Here is a 14,425-nt window from a genome sequence, read left to right on the forward strand (position 1 = left end):
ATAGTACCAGCAGGCATCTCACAAGTGCTTTCACATTCACTGGTTTAATCACATATTTGGGCGTGTCTGGAAATTTGAGTTGACCCACACCTAACAATTTCAAATGAGACCAGACTACTCAGTCTGAAATGTCATCTATCAACTATGGAAAGCTGTATATTAAAACCAAAAGGTAGGCAGAGCTGCAGTTAGTTTTGTCGGGACGCCCAGACGTTCACTTTCAATAAGCAGCACATATTTGATGAAGTTGTTCAGTCCTGCTTGTATTTAAAGTGACATGAGTTACATGTTTGTTGAGTTCAATGAGCATGCTTGCAATTCAACTATTGGGCAGAGGGCCTATCCAAAACATTTGTGTGTCTGTGTGCGTGTTATTAATATGATATATTTTTGTGTTAGTAAACAGCATCCTATCAGTCTCACATTCATAAAAGTATTTAAAAACAGAACATTTTAAAAAGCAGGTCACTTTTAAGCACCGGTGCTGCGTGACCCGCATCACCGGAAGTTGTTAGCTGTTAGCAGTCTGGGAATCGCAGCTATCGATCAGAGCTGTTGCGTCTGTTATTGATATTATTATTCTCATTCAGAGTGTGTTTCATGTACGATTTAACGAGGGCACGGGTAGAGAATGGGAATCTCAAGTGCCCGGAGAAGCATTTTAAAACGGTACACGTGAGCTACGATCGTGAACACGCTGTCCCATGCCTTCGCGACAGGTCTCGACTAAGGTACGTCGTGATTTGCTTTTCACAAACTTTTGTGATGCCTATTACTCATCGTAGCATGCGTGCGTATGCGCGATCGCGGGAGGTTGATTGATTGTAAAATTGATCTTTGGTCAAAAAAGGTTGGGCACCCCTGCTCTAAACTTGTCCTGAGGTGTGATTTTGAGTGTGAATGGTTGTTCGTCTTTGTGTGTCCTGCGATTGGCTGGCGCCCAATTCAGTTCAGGGTATACAGTACTGTATCTGCCTAATCGCTCGAAGACTGCTGAGATAGACTCCAGCACGAAATAGAAAGTTCATGAATCCAAACGTATTTTGCTTCAATTCAATAGACATTGGTCTTCGTGTCTTCATGCCTGTGAGTATTGTTATATCTGTCTGCACTCTATATGGTCCAATATCAGTTGCTGAAAGAGCTCTAAGAACCCAACATTAATGCTAGCTTCATTAGCCTTTCTATGGTGTTTTGCATTGTGCTAGCATACAGCTGGGAGTGGCAGTAAACAACTTGAAGATGTTTTTCTGAATTGTTTACTATCTGCCAAACCTCACTCATTGTCACTTCTACCTAAAATTTTTGCTCGCGAGCCAAAATGCAAAACCGGCCAGTTAACAACTCGAATCTTGAGAAAGGAGTAACGGGTCACTCCCAAGATGTCACTGTACACTTAGTATTGAATGACTCATGCTTTACATAAAAAAATACTGTCACTCACAGTACAGTGGGCGTTTGGTTTCAGCACATGATGTCATCCAAATATTTGTCCACACCTTGACGAGCAGGATGACGACATCCACCAAGGATGGTGTTTGCAACATCCTAGCAACCCGGGGCTTTCGTTTTTTTTTTTTTTCCTGTTTTGACATCCGAGGGATTAAAGGCATCAATACGAAATGAGTCATCTTCACAGTGCGAGTTTAGACATGAATGAACATGGACATCAATAGTCAGCCATGAGAAAATCCTCATACAGTCAAAGTTCCGGCTACCAGTTTTCGGGCTGGACCCGTGCGGCCTCCTTGTGGTTATAATTGTACATCAGTCAGACCAACATGAAGGGTCTCTCCTCCTCGCGTTGGCTGTACAGATTGGACAGCATGTAGGTGGAGAAGAAATTGAATTCCGCGATGTAGCTGAGCTCGAAAAGCTCCAGGTTGGTGCTTAGGATCCACTCAAAAACAGCCGACAGGTGCACGTAGTAGTAGTCATGGTGGGCGAAGCAGAAAGTGTCTGAGTGAGGCTTGGTGTTAAGGGCTAACAAGGATTCGGGCTCGGAATTCAAGGAACTTGCACGGTATTATTGCCAAATGCTCTTGTAATCATGAACCGCATTTTCTCATTTTGGGAGTTTTTTTTTTTTCATTTTTATATTAATCACCCACCAACCCCCAACACCCAAAAACTTTTTTTTTAACTTTTAAAAATAGATCTTCACAATTTTACGAAAATAAAAAAATCTAATAGGATCTTAAAAAATGTTGTTGTTGTTTAGAACAAATGATATATGATAACTGGTTTGTGAAAGTGAAAGGATTCGTCTTTTGTGATAATTTGGAGAAAAAATATTTTTGGGGGGAAAAGAATTGGCATTTTATTCTTTTTTTTCCAGGCAAGGTTTTTGTTGGGAAAAAAATTTTATCTTGGAAAATTTTACTTTTTTTAAGTTCACATTTTTTTCAAGTTTTTTTTTGGGGGGAGGGGAAAAAGTTGTCGTTTTTTGTGATTTCACCCTTTATATAATTTAATTTTGTTTTTTTCTGTAACATATGTATTTTTGAGAATGTTTCCTTCACAGGATGCCCCAGCGGTATTTTTGAGGAAAAAAAGTTCTTGCTTTCTTAGAAAAAATGTCATACAAAACATTTTCTTTTTTTTTTTTCAACAAAAACGATTTTTTTTGGTCAGAAAAAAAACTAATTGTTTTCATGTTTTTTTTTTCATTCTACATATAATTTTAAGAAAACGAATTTTCGACTATTTTTAATCAAAAGTTGTCATCCTCTTTGAGAAAATATATTTTTGAGGAAAAAAGTACTATATTAAAAAAAGCCATAATTCTATCAAATATGAACTGTATATTTTCCAGTTCCCACGCTCACGTTTGGCTTGTCCAACAGTAATGCAGCATTTTAAAAAGACTACAGTGAAATGATTATGGGTGAAATGTGACCCAGGTTGGTTGAGACGATACGCGCCACTGTTATAGGCGGGCCCACTTTGTCAACAGGATGACGCTATCTCACACCAGAGTTGGTCAGGCCTGCACACATCCTGTTCCAACACCACGGAATGACTCCATTGCATTGTCGCTTGTACTGCCTCTCCAAGTTTTTACACCAAAGTACCACTTCAAAAAATATTTAGCTCTCCAAGTGCGACCATCATTAAAATATAGCAGCATAATACACGACGTAAAGGTTTTATTCCCCAAAAGTCTATTTCATTTAAAGTTTGAAGTTGGAATTCAGTGATTCTTTGGCACAGCACTAGGGGGAGCCGTCGTACCACATTTGAAGACTCACTAATAAAAACGATTGAAAAAAAGGATACAGCAGATAGTCAGGATGATCTGTAGCACCGTGGACATGATGCGCAACGGGTAGAGTAATTTCTCGTATCCCGTCAGCAGACATCTACCAGTCAGTGCGGTGAGCAGGACCGTGTAGCAGCAGATGCACATGAAGCTCACCCCGGCCCCCGCATGGTGCAGCAGGGTCAGGTACCCAGGCTGGTGGTGGAAGACACACATACACACACACACACACACACACACGCACACACACACACACACACACACACACACACACACGGCTTATTACTAAGTATTACATTGTTACTAATACAGTATCGTAACACAAGAGCACTATAACTAGAAATACATGCAATAGCAAGTAATTAATGCCCACCCATACCTAAAAAGGTTTGTAACTGCCGACAGATGTTCCAAGATGGCGGCCAAGCGCTTCATATGAAGCACCTCAACTCACTTCAACATCCGCAATTCCTTGACATCAAGTAGAACAAGATGGCGCCGCAGTAATACTTTTATAGCAGCCAATGCTTTGGCCTGAGCATAAAGACAGTGACCAGGTGGGTAGCACTGATTACTATGTTACTACATGGCTTTTACTACATTGTTACACACATATTATTCCCGCTATCACATAATTATTACTACATTAATACAGAAGCACTCTGTAGTTTTAATGTGAATTCAGTGACTCTGACTTCCGTTACTGTACTGCATATTTAAGCAGGCCAAAGCAGTACTTTTCAGAAATTCATAACTATGTTATTACATTGTTCTTATTCCATTATTCTGTGACTACGCCGTAGTTGTCCATGTGAATTTAGGGATTGTGTGTTATGAACATACATTAAATACATAATTAAATACGCCAAGGAAATATTTTTCAGAAACTCATTACTATATTATTGCGTTGTTATTACACACAAAAAACACATCTGTGGCTATCTGCTTACAGTGCTATCACGTAGTTAGTATTAATTCTGCAGTCTTACATAAATGTTGACTATCACATAACAGTATTTGTTACTACACATAGCATGAATAACCAGTCTTGTCACAAGTGCATTTTTCCGCAATTTGTCACCACAGTCGACAAGGAAATATGGTATCAGTAGTTCTCTAAAATAAACGGAGAAAATCACTGTCAATTATTCAAGGAACACCCTGCCCCTTGTAGAGCGAGGATTATACAAAAATGTTTGAAGAGCACTGTATTTCCTGTCTATCCACTGTGCACTTTTTACTGCGCAAAACAAGCCTGGCTACATACTGCAGCTCAGGAATGATGACATGTCCGAACACATGGGAGAACCGCATGAGCACATTCGTTTGGTGAATGTCTTTGTCGGACTAGCTAAGTAGCTAGCAATCTGTACCACAACTTACGTTACAGTTTCCGGCGGCGAATGATCCCATGGAGGCCACCACGCCAAAGGCCAGCGCAAACCTGCTTATGGTGGCTTGGCGTGCATTTCTTTCCATGATGTGGGCATGGTGGAATATGCAGAAGAGCAAAACTACAAAAGTAGATATTCATATCAACAGTGTTTGTTTTTCTAAGTATATTGTGCGTCTGGAAAGTACACAGGGCCAAACATAACACGGGAAAGAAAATATATGATTGTGGCGATGAAATAGATATAACGTAAACACCAAAAGGTCATTTGTGCCCACAAAACATTAATTTGTAGCCATACAGTGGGTATAATGTGCACAAAAAAATACTCATTTGTGGCTATGAAGTACCTATCAGGTACACAAAAATACTAGTTGTGACCAAAAAATACTCATTTGTGGCTAAGAAAAAAAACATGGAGAAATGAGCCCAAAATTGGACGGGCTTGACCCAGCCATGGAATTCTTTTGTCAGTTTTTAATGTACATTATTAGAATTTCTTTTAGTGTTTCATTTTTGGCCTCCTAATTTTCTTTCTTTTTTTTTTTTTGTCCAAGAATTTTCATTTCGCTACATTTTTAACATCAAATATTTTTGGGGGAACGCACTTTACTTTTGGAGCCAGCCAGCCCTTCCTCAAACATCTCCAGTTGGGTTCTGGTATGTTCTGTTCTATTCAAGTCTATTTTAACCCTTTCAGAGAACAGCAGTTACTCCAGTGGACATCTTATCACGTTATAGGTTATCATTGTTTGTACGTGGAAGGGGTTAAGACTATTTATCTGTTTTTCGGACTCAAATTTTAGTTTTTTCTTCACCTTGTCATTATCGTATATTGTGTGTTGAGTTTTGACATCACGCAATAAGGCTATAAGATAAAATGTGGACGAAGTAAAAGCACTGTGACTACTTTCCAGATGCACTGCATGGGGTATTGCCTCAAGTTTCGAGCCGGTGAACTCACACAGAAAGGAGCCGGCGTTGATGGTCGCTGTGAAAAGGGAATTCTCCGGGGCGTATGTCCCACTTGTGCTGCAGGTTTTTATTTTTGCATCACTTCATATTCAGCTCTCTTATAATAACATAGTACATGATAAAACTGGATATATTGTTGTTACCTTATGGTGGGCACTTTACAGCAGTCAGTAGTGTGATTGACAGTGCAGAAGTTCTCCCCCCACCTGAGAAAAAAAAAATTCAAATGATTTGTTATTGTCATTGCACTGCCCGCGCTGGCAGCAGTAAAATCAAACTCACCAGTCCGTGAGCGAGCACACATGTCGGTTGGAGTAGGCTAAGCCATATCTGGAAGTGCGCGCCACAAGCATGGAGACATATTAAAAATACTGACAAGTAAAAGTAAAAGAAAGCGAGGGAAAGAAAAATAAAACGCTGAAAATGTTGAATTGCACCAAATGAACATCATGTTACATTAAATCGGGATTTTCAAACCAATTTCCGTCGCGGGCCACATTTAAGTGACCATTTCCCTTGGAGGGCCTTATGACTGAAATCATATAAAAGAAATGAAGAATAACAGTTTATTCAACTTTTGTTGAAGTTACTGTTATAAGGTGTTTGGCAACAAGAAAATGCTTACAATGTCTGTCTTACTTATTACATGTGACAATTTGAAATTTGGTACATATTTTAGCTAGCATCATGGAAGTTGCCATGTTTGATTTGCTTTCACGGGCCACGTAAAATGATGTGGCGGGCCAGATCTGGCCCCCGGACCTTGACTTTGACGCCAGTGCATTAAATTAAACATAATTGAATTCAAAGAAAAATCCAATCCTGATGCCGCCTGCCTCCGTCAATATTGCGATTGTGATTTCATCTGCGGTTGCTGTTTTTTTTTCATAGCTCTGAACTTATCTAGGCACCAAATAAATAAAAAAATAAATATTCAAACGTACATCAGATTTACCCTGCCAGCCGACAACCTTACGTTGTCGATTCAAATTCGATTAATTGTTCAGCACAATTTTGAATGCAAGAAAAGTAAATAATGACATTTTATGTGTGTGTGTATATATATATATATATATATATAAAAAATGCATTTATTTATTGCCACCTCCTGAGTATATTTTCGACCACCATATTTCGACCATGTAGTAATGTGACAGTTCCAGACATGAATATTTGCATTGGCGTGAAAGGCATGGTGATTGGAAACAGCGGATAGACCGTCAGGAAGTCGGCATCTTAGGTGTACTTACACAGCCCACGTTCCGATGAAGGATGTCAGCGAGAGGGCCAAAGGGAAGAAAATCCAGAGCCACATGTCTCAGAAAGGGACAGAAAAAAAAGTGAAGTGAATATTCCCTCCGCTGCAGAGCTTATACCTACATGCTTTCTTATCAAGCCTGAGATGTCAGCTTCTGGTTCGCGTGTTCGTCTCCTCCCCGTCTGACACACCTCGCCTCTGTGACAGAACAAACGTGATGCAGGACGTGGCTTGGAAGACCTGTTTGTTCGCAAGGAATCAGAGTCACTGTTTCGTTCTGTTTTTGATAGTCATTATCTTTTGTTGTGTTCATTTGTCGGTTTCGTCATTCGGTTCAGCGTAATCCGCAAACGGTGATTAGAGGCAACTGGTCTTTTCTTGTTTGTTCAAGATGATTCACCGTTAACCCAAAAATACTTTTTCCATTCCAATTAAAAACAAACAACAACAAAAGCAATTTGTATACAGGAGGCGGAAACAATTCAACATTATTTCAGCTATGTGGCAAGCCTTGAAATAACTTTTTTTTAAAACCTCAGTCAAAATCAAAAATCAGTACTATATTGTCAAGTAACATTTATTCATTTAGCCCTTAATCACAAAAAAGTCTCAAAGGGCTTCACATGCCCACAGTTGACAAATATTGAAGCCATTTTGAAAACAAACAAATAACATTCCTGATATTATAACTCTTTCATACTACCTGTATATGAATGTACTTTTAGGATTGTAGGCCACTCCTCCTGGTCGATGGATGTACTGTAGCCGTAAATTCCGCTCTGGTTAAGCGTTAGTTTGGTTAATTTTCTCTCCAGACACTTATTACATTTCTTGCTATTTTTCTTTTCAGTAAGGTGTACTTGATCACCCAAGCACTTAATTCCACTGTTAAACGATACGTGTCAATAAATGAATTTAATGAGTATTTTGTCAACATCGGCAGTAACCTAGCAAAACAAATTCCTGATCCAACAAACTTGTTTGAAATAGATAGATATGTAGAAAAAAACTCCTCCACGATGTTCCTTACTGCTGTAAAACAAGAAGAAGTATCAAATATTATAAAAACTTTTAAAAATAAAAAGTCAACTGATTGCTTTAATATTGACATGACAATAATAAAGCAGATTATAGAATATGTAGTGCGACCTTTCACGCACATATGCAACCTGTCATTCAAAGCTGGTATCTTTCCATCAAAAATGAAAATTGCTAAAGTTATTCCAATCTATAAAAGTGGAGAAAGACATCGGTTTACAAATTATAGACCAATATCACTACTACCACAATTTTCAAAAATATTCGAAAAACTATTTTCTCGCAGACTTGATAGCTTTATACAAAAGCATGCGCTGTTAAGTGAGAATCAATATGGCTTCAGGGAAAAACGGACCACCTCAATGGCAGTTATGGAGTTTGTGGAAGCATTAGCCACTAATATAGACAACAAAGAATTTACTGTTGGGGTTTTCCTAGATCTAAAAAAAGCTTTTGACACAATAGATCACAGTATATTATTGAAAAAACTAGAAAGATATGGCATTAGAGGTGTAGCTTATAAATGGATAAAAAGTTATTTAGAAAACAGATATCAGTACGTGCAACTCAACAATAAAAAAACGAATCAACTGAAAATCACTCACGGAGTTCCTCAGGGGTCAGTGCTTGGTCCAAAACTATTCATCTTATATATAAATGATATCTGCAAGGTCTCAAAACAATTTAAATGTGTCCTATTTGCTGATGATACAACTTTCTACTGTTCTGGAATAAATCTGAAACAGCTCCTGACAACCGTAGAAAACGAATTAAACAAATTAAAAAACTGGTTCGACAGAAATAAATTGTCACTTAACCTGAAAAAATCGAAGTTAATTGTTTTTGGCACAAGACCAATCAAACACCAAGCTAAAATTATGATAAACTCAATTGAGATAGAAAGAGCGTATGAAACCAAGTTTCTCGGATTAGTAATAGACTCAAAACTATGTTGGAAGCCACATATCGATAACGTAAAAAGAAAAATAGCCAAAACCGTAGGGATCCTCTACAAAACCAAGGAAGTGCTAAATAAGAGATCTTTGTACACATTGTACACTTCATTATTATTACCATATATGACCTACTGTGTGGAAATATGGGGAAATGCCTGCAAAACAAACACACTCCCTATTCTCAACCTACAAAAAAAAGCAATTCGAATTATTAATAGATCAAAATATACGGAACCTACAAATCCACTATTTATCAAATTAAATACGATGAAATTTTATGACCTGGTTGACTTTAAAATCGCCCAATTAATGTACAAAGCACACAATAACCTGCTCTGCCAAAACATTCAGAAGTTTTTCGAAATTCGAGAAAGCAGCTATGATTTAAGAGGTACCAACTTATTCAAAAAACTCAAAACAAGAACAAACATCAAGCAAAGAAGTGTATCTATCAAAGGTGTTAATCTGTGGAATAATCTCGAAACGGACCTGAAAATGAGTAAATCGCTTGCTGAGTTAAAAAACAAATTCAAAAAAATAGTACAAACAACCTACATCAATCAGAGTTAAAATGATAAATTCAAAACATTAAATATAATGATAAATCAGAACTAAGTTGATAAATAGAGAAAGGTATATAAATATCCATTATGAATACAAGAGAAAATTGACACAAGAGTGCCAGGGTGTGGAAGTATATAATCCCGATACAAACCAAAAGTTGTAAAAATATCACGGTTAAGGGTAAAGTATGAGCCTTAATGGAGACTTCTTTCTTCTTACTTTTTTCTTTTCTGATTGATATAAAAATGATTTATTAGATACAATCACATAACGGGGTAGGACTAGATAAGTTTTTTACTTCTTCCTACTCCCTTGAACATAACTGTGTTGAATGAAGATTGATTTCTTTCTTTTTACTTTTTTTATCTACCTTATTTTCTGTCAAATTATTACTGTATATATGTTTTATGTTCAATAAACAAACAAATATTAAGTTATCTTAGCAATTAGCATGGCTAGCCCTTCAGCCTGCTGGCTTCTTATGGTCTGGGCTTGTCATCACTGACTCATTCATTTTTGCGTCTTGTGTTTGTTTGTCCATGTGACATGGCAGTCTGGCAGGCCAGGAGTTTAGCACGTTACAACACTAGCAGGCTAGGATCGTTTGGAATGATAATGCACAGTATTTTACAGTCGGGGAGGGCCAACTAATGCTGGAAAGCTCAAATGCGTACTTGGGCTTGGTTTCAGATGCGCCCCAAAAATCCACACTTAAATTGGTGAAAACAGTTTAATGCTATCCCTCAACAGTTCTGTCCCAAATTGTTCTCAATTCTTACACATTTTTTCAGCACGTATTGCAAACATATTGAATGTTTTTAGGAACGAATCACTGCGATCACTTTTCAGAGACCCTTAAAAACAATGAACAGCTGTAGATTAATAAATCAAAGTGCTGTAGATTAATAAATCCCAAATCTAAAATATAAAACACAAACAAATACATTAATTACATAAATAAAAATATTCTTTTAAAATCAAAACATGTATTTTAATGTGTGAATGTTATTTATTTTAATACATTTATTTAACATATTCAATTTACATCAACGGACCAAAAAAATCTGATTTAGAATGTATATAAAAACACGAATAACATAACTCTAGTTGTTAAAAAAATTAACTAAAATAACATTAGCCGCGAATCTGTGGTGACCAAGTTATTCTGATGGTCATATAAGGTCGTTGGAGGAGGTAGCTGACGTCACCATCGTCATTTTCAAAACAGTTAAGATGGCGGCGCACATGAGACGGGCTTTCTGCCCCTTGCTCCGGATGGCGAGAAATACCACTCTTATTCGGTTTGAACTTCCTAGTACCTACATTGTATAATTTGCTGAGCACTTCATGCGTGCGGCGTGATGAATGGGTCAAGTTAGTTGTGTTACTTGCACGAACGAGCTCCTTAGCGAGCTGCTGCGAGGAAGCGGTTTTTGTAATTGAAACGTTTCGTTTTCACTTTGTGTAGTCATCAGTTATTTTAGCTAGTAATTATAATAGCGCCTGTAGCTTCATTGAGTGTATTGCTATAATCGTTCAGGGTTGAATTACATGAATACCGATCAAGTTGAAATTGCATACGTAAGCTAACTGCTAACAACGCGCAGCAAAACAAACATCTCGGTTTGAGCCGATTCTGTATATTAATGAATATTAGTATTTTTTTTTAAGGTTTCCAGAACGAATTGGACTTTCATACCATACGCACTTAAGCAGGAAAGTCCTTTCTGAACTCTGCAACAGAAGCACACACGTCCCAAGTGAGATTCAGTTGATTGACCGCCGGCGGCCATTTTCTTAATTTAAAGCTTATTTGACCCTCGTTTCTCTTCTTTTTTTTTTCTTAGTACGACAGGTTTCCATCCTAACTCAAGATACCCCAAACCCAAGAAGCTTGAAGTTTCTCCCAGATAAGCCGGTTTTAGGAACCGGGACACTGGATTTTCCCTCTCTTAGTTCAACAGAGTGTTCATCTTTGGCTAGGTTTGGATTAATTATCTCCTTTTAAAAAACTTTTAGTTTCCTGTTTTATATTTGCCAAACCTAACCGACTTTTGGTCTTGTTGTGCCATTTCTGAATTAATCAAGTTTGATAGAACAAACAATAACATAACAATGACAACATCCATATCTTCTACAGAGACCTCTTTGAAATCGAAGGAGTGAAAAGTGTGTTTTTTGGCCCGGACTTCATCACCGTCACAAAAGTAAGTTTTGCAAGAAAAATAGGGGTTGGCTCCCCTGCAAAAATAAGAAATGGAAAAACATTACTGAAGAAAAATCAGCAAATCTGTGTATCTGCAGGCACCAACCCACAAATATTCCGGGGTCCATTGTAGACCATACTACAACCATACTCGCTGGCATATATTCTTTATCGTCTGTGGAGAAAGAGTATGTACAGTGTAATCGGACACCAAAAGGAGCAGCACAATGGCCATTGAATTAAAGCAAAAAAAAATATATATATTTTTTTAAATCTGACATAAAAACAATTATTTCTTTGCATTCTATTTACTTATTTCATAAAGGTGTGTTCACTGAGCTTAAGAAACCCATATACCAGGCACCAATATTTCGAGAACTTGGATGACCTTGCAGTGTCCTCAACAGATAGACGAGGACTTGGAGTGGACGGACATCAAGCGCAATGCTCTGGAAGCCATGGCCAAATTCTTTGAGAGCGGCGACCCCATCACAACAGGAGATGTGCACCCAGAAAGTAGTGAGTTTCGGAAAACTGATGAGGAGGAGCTAGCGAGAGAAATTATTCAAATGTCGATTTTGTGACATGTAGGTGTCTCTGAAGATGACGACGAAGTGGTGTTGATGATTAAGGAGCTTCTTGACACCAGAATCAGGTAAATGAGCTCAGATGCGATGTTATATATATTATATATTATATTATGTATATCTGGTAGTGCAGGAGAACAGAATGAATTTGCTAACTTCCAAGTTCAAATCATTTTTTTCCCCAATGGAATAATGAATTTCAGGTTCGACAAAAAAATAATGCGATAAGAGAAGTCAAAGTAATCAGAATTTAAGTACTCCTAGCAGGCATGTAACATTGATACATACGAGGTATTGGACTTAATAAAGCTTGGTGATGGAATGAATTGTATTGCTCATATTGAAATGAAATGAGCAGCCACACCCATTTGTTATTTCAGGGAAATTTACATTACCGCATCAACTATCACGAGACTAACATGTCTCTCTTTCTCTTCTGATCCCCGCAGACCGACAGTTCAGGAGGACGGTGGCGACGTGGTCTTCAAGGGCTTTGTGGACGGCACGGTGCAGCTGAAGCTGGTGGGCTCCTGCACAGGATGCCCCAGCTCCACGGTGACCCTCAAGAACGGCATTCAGAACATGATGCAGTTCTACATTCCAGAAGTTACGGCGGTGGAGCAGGTAGCTATTGCGTTCAATCTTTTGCTCCTTCAGTTATAACCGCTACAGGGATGTTATTTGTGAGCCATTTTCCATGATGGGTTAGCGTTAATCTAGCAGACTGTAGGGCAAAGTTATGTTGTTTTAAATACTCAATTGTTTCATGTTTAGTTTCGCGGTTTACACCACGGCGAACCCAGGTTTATTTGTGAAATCCACGATATCGAGATCATGTAATTTCAAGCACAATTTTAAATTATACTGGTTTCATACTCCCGGACAGGTGGAAGATGAAGTGGACGAAGTCAACGCAAAGGTTTTCTCGGAGCTGGAACGCAAATTACAAGAGTAGTCATAAAGTTGATTGACAAATGTACTGATTGATCTTCAAGAAGAAAAAGGAAGAGAGGAACGAAGAAGGGCTGTTGCTGTGCGTTTATCTGTGCCTGCTAGCTACAGATAAAATAATAGTTTTTACTTCACAGAAATGTCATGCCTATAGGGTAAGGAAGCTAATGTGGCTTGATTATACACTTTTTCTTATTGTACCCACAAAAAAAAGGTCCATTTTGTGAAGTTGTGCCATTGAAGGCTTAAAATGTCTTGCTGTATTTATTTTCACTGTATACTGTATTTTTGGAAGGTTTTTCGCATTAGTTGAATGCAGAATGACGAGGATGTAATTCGTGCTTGAGATATTAAACAGATGATCTATTGGGAAATTAGGAATGAAAGATGTGGGAGTATTCTAACTAAGAATAACACAACTAATTGTACTGTAGTAATTTGTTGTGTCCACCGCATTATAATAAATTTCACATTGACTCACAATTATGTGCATTGTTAAAGCCCCCACCCCTCCCAATTAATTGTTTCCCATCAATTTTAGGGCATGATAATGATTTATTGAAATGATGAAGTTGCAATGGTGCAAACGATGCAGTGACACATTTAGACATTCAGCTCATAAGCATTAAGTCCATGCTTATTGGAGGTTTTAGTTGTTAAAAATACATGTTTTTTTTATACGCTATATGCAGTCTGTGAAACCGAATGAAATTCCATTACGTTTCTGCCTGTTTGTTCTGAACAAGGTGTTTATATACAGTATGTTCATTCGTTCTGGGATTCTAACCCAATTCTAATTACAAAACGGTATTCAACTGTTTCTAATTCTAATTGCAAAACAGTATTCAACTGTTTTGCAATTAGAATTGGGTTAGAATAGTAATCCACCAAGTGGACCCCTGTTATTCTAGGGTATAGAGACTGGGCAAAATATGCATTTAATTGGCATACATTAAGATTTGTTTTGACGCAATCAAAAAAAATGCTGATAAAACTCCCACGTTTGGTTCCCCCCAATAAAACTCGAACCACGCCAAAACTCATAACACAAATGAATGCGCGGGCCGTTGTACAATGCTCAATGTTACCCAGGCGTTAGTCATTAATGCCCCCGGGTGGCAACGACGGGAAGCAGCAACGTGGCAATTCAATTGATACAAGGTGTGCGCCAAAACGGTTTTTAATTCTGTGTAATCATGTCATTATTACTGTATATTTTTACACAATGTGATATA

General features: G+C 37.9%; 2 protein-coding genes across 3 annotated transcripts; one reads left to right on the forward strand and one right to left on the reverse strand.

Annotated features, from left to right (window-relative positions):
- Window positions 1–28: 28 nt before the first annotated feature.
- Window positions 29–7,140, reverse strand: LOC147198975 (transmembrane protein 150A). Of its 2 annotated transcripts, XM_086122688.1 has the most exons (7): window positions 6,881–7,138; window positions 5,913–5,960; window positions 5,774–5,836; window positions 5,620–5,687; window positions 4,646–4,776; window positions 3,280–3,457; window positions 29–1,959 (listed from the first exon to the last, which is right to left on the reverse strand). In XM_086122688.1, the coding sequence occupies exons 1-7, from the start codon at window positions 6,943–6,945 to the stop codon at window positions 1,772–1,774; spliced, it is 741 nt and encodes a 246-aa protein (XP_085978814.1). In that variant the 5' UTR covers window positions 6,946–7,138; the 3' UTR covers window positions 29–1,771. The 2 variants fall into 2 exon arrangements, with proteins under 2 accessions (XP_085978814.1, XP_085978815.1); XM_086122689.1 differs by lacking the exon at window positions 5,913–5,960 and having other exon boundaries at window positions 6,881–7,140.
- Window positions 7,141–10,668: 3,528 nt separating this feature from the next.
- On the forward strand, window positions 10,669–13,673 carry LOC147198976 (NFU1 iron-sulfur cluster scaffold homolog, mitochondrial). The gene is made up of 8 exons (XM_086122804.1): window positions 10,669–10,747; window positions 11,118–11,206; window positions 11,294–11,429; window positions 11,587–11,653; window positions 12,060–12,171; window positions 12,244–12,307; window positions 12,689–12,863; window positions 13,126–13,673. The coding sequence occupies exons 1-8, from the start codon at window positions 10,680–10,682 to the stop codon at window positions 13,192–13,194; spliced, it is 780 nt and encodes a 259-aa protein (XP_085978930.1). The 5' UTR covers window positions 10,669–10,679; the 3' UTR covers window positions 13,195–13,673.
- The last annotated feature ends 752 nt before the right edge of the window (window positions 13,674–14,425 follow it).

The sequence above is a fragment of the Hippocampus guttulatus genome, chromosome 10 (genome assembly GCF_054856545.1).
Source record: "Hippocampus guttulatus isolate MCC_2025c chromosome 10, RoL_Hgut_1.0, whole genome shotgun sequence".
Classification (NCBI taxonomy): Eukaryota; Metazoa; Chordata; class Actinopteri; order Syngnathiformes; family Syngnathidae; genus Hippocampus; species Hippocampus guttulatus.

Excerpts from the sequence above, each read along its gene's own strand:
- LOC147198975 (XM_086122688.1), bottom strand. The coding sequence starts at position 6,945 with ATGTGGCTCTGGATTTTCTTCCCTTTGGCCCTCTCGCTGACATCCTTC. Across the intron at positions 4,777-5,619 it reads CAACGCCGGCTCCTTTCTGT|TTTTGCTCTTCTGCATATTC; the intron begins GTGAGTTCACCG and ends CTACTTTTGTAG. Across the intron at positions 3,458-4,645 it reads TCGCCGCCGGAAACTGTAAC|CCTGGGTACCTGACCCTGCT; the intron begins GTAAGTTGTGGT and ends TTCCACCACCAG.
- LOC147198976 (XM_086122804.1), top strand. The coding sequence starts at position 10,680 with ATGGCGGCGCACATGAGACGGGCTTTCTGCCCCTTGCTCCGGATGGCG. Across the intron at positions 10,748-11,117 it reads AGAAATACCACTCTTATTCG|GTTTCCAGAACGAATTGGAC; the intron begins GTTTGAACTTCC and ends TTTTTTTTTAAG. Across the intron at positions 12,308-12,688 it reads CTTCTTGACACCAGAATCAG|ACCGACAGTTCAGGAGGACG; the intron begins GTAAATGAGCTC and ends TGATCCCCGCAG.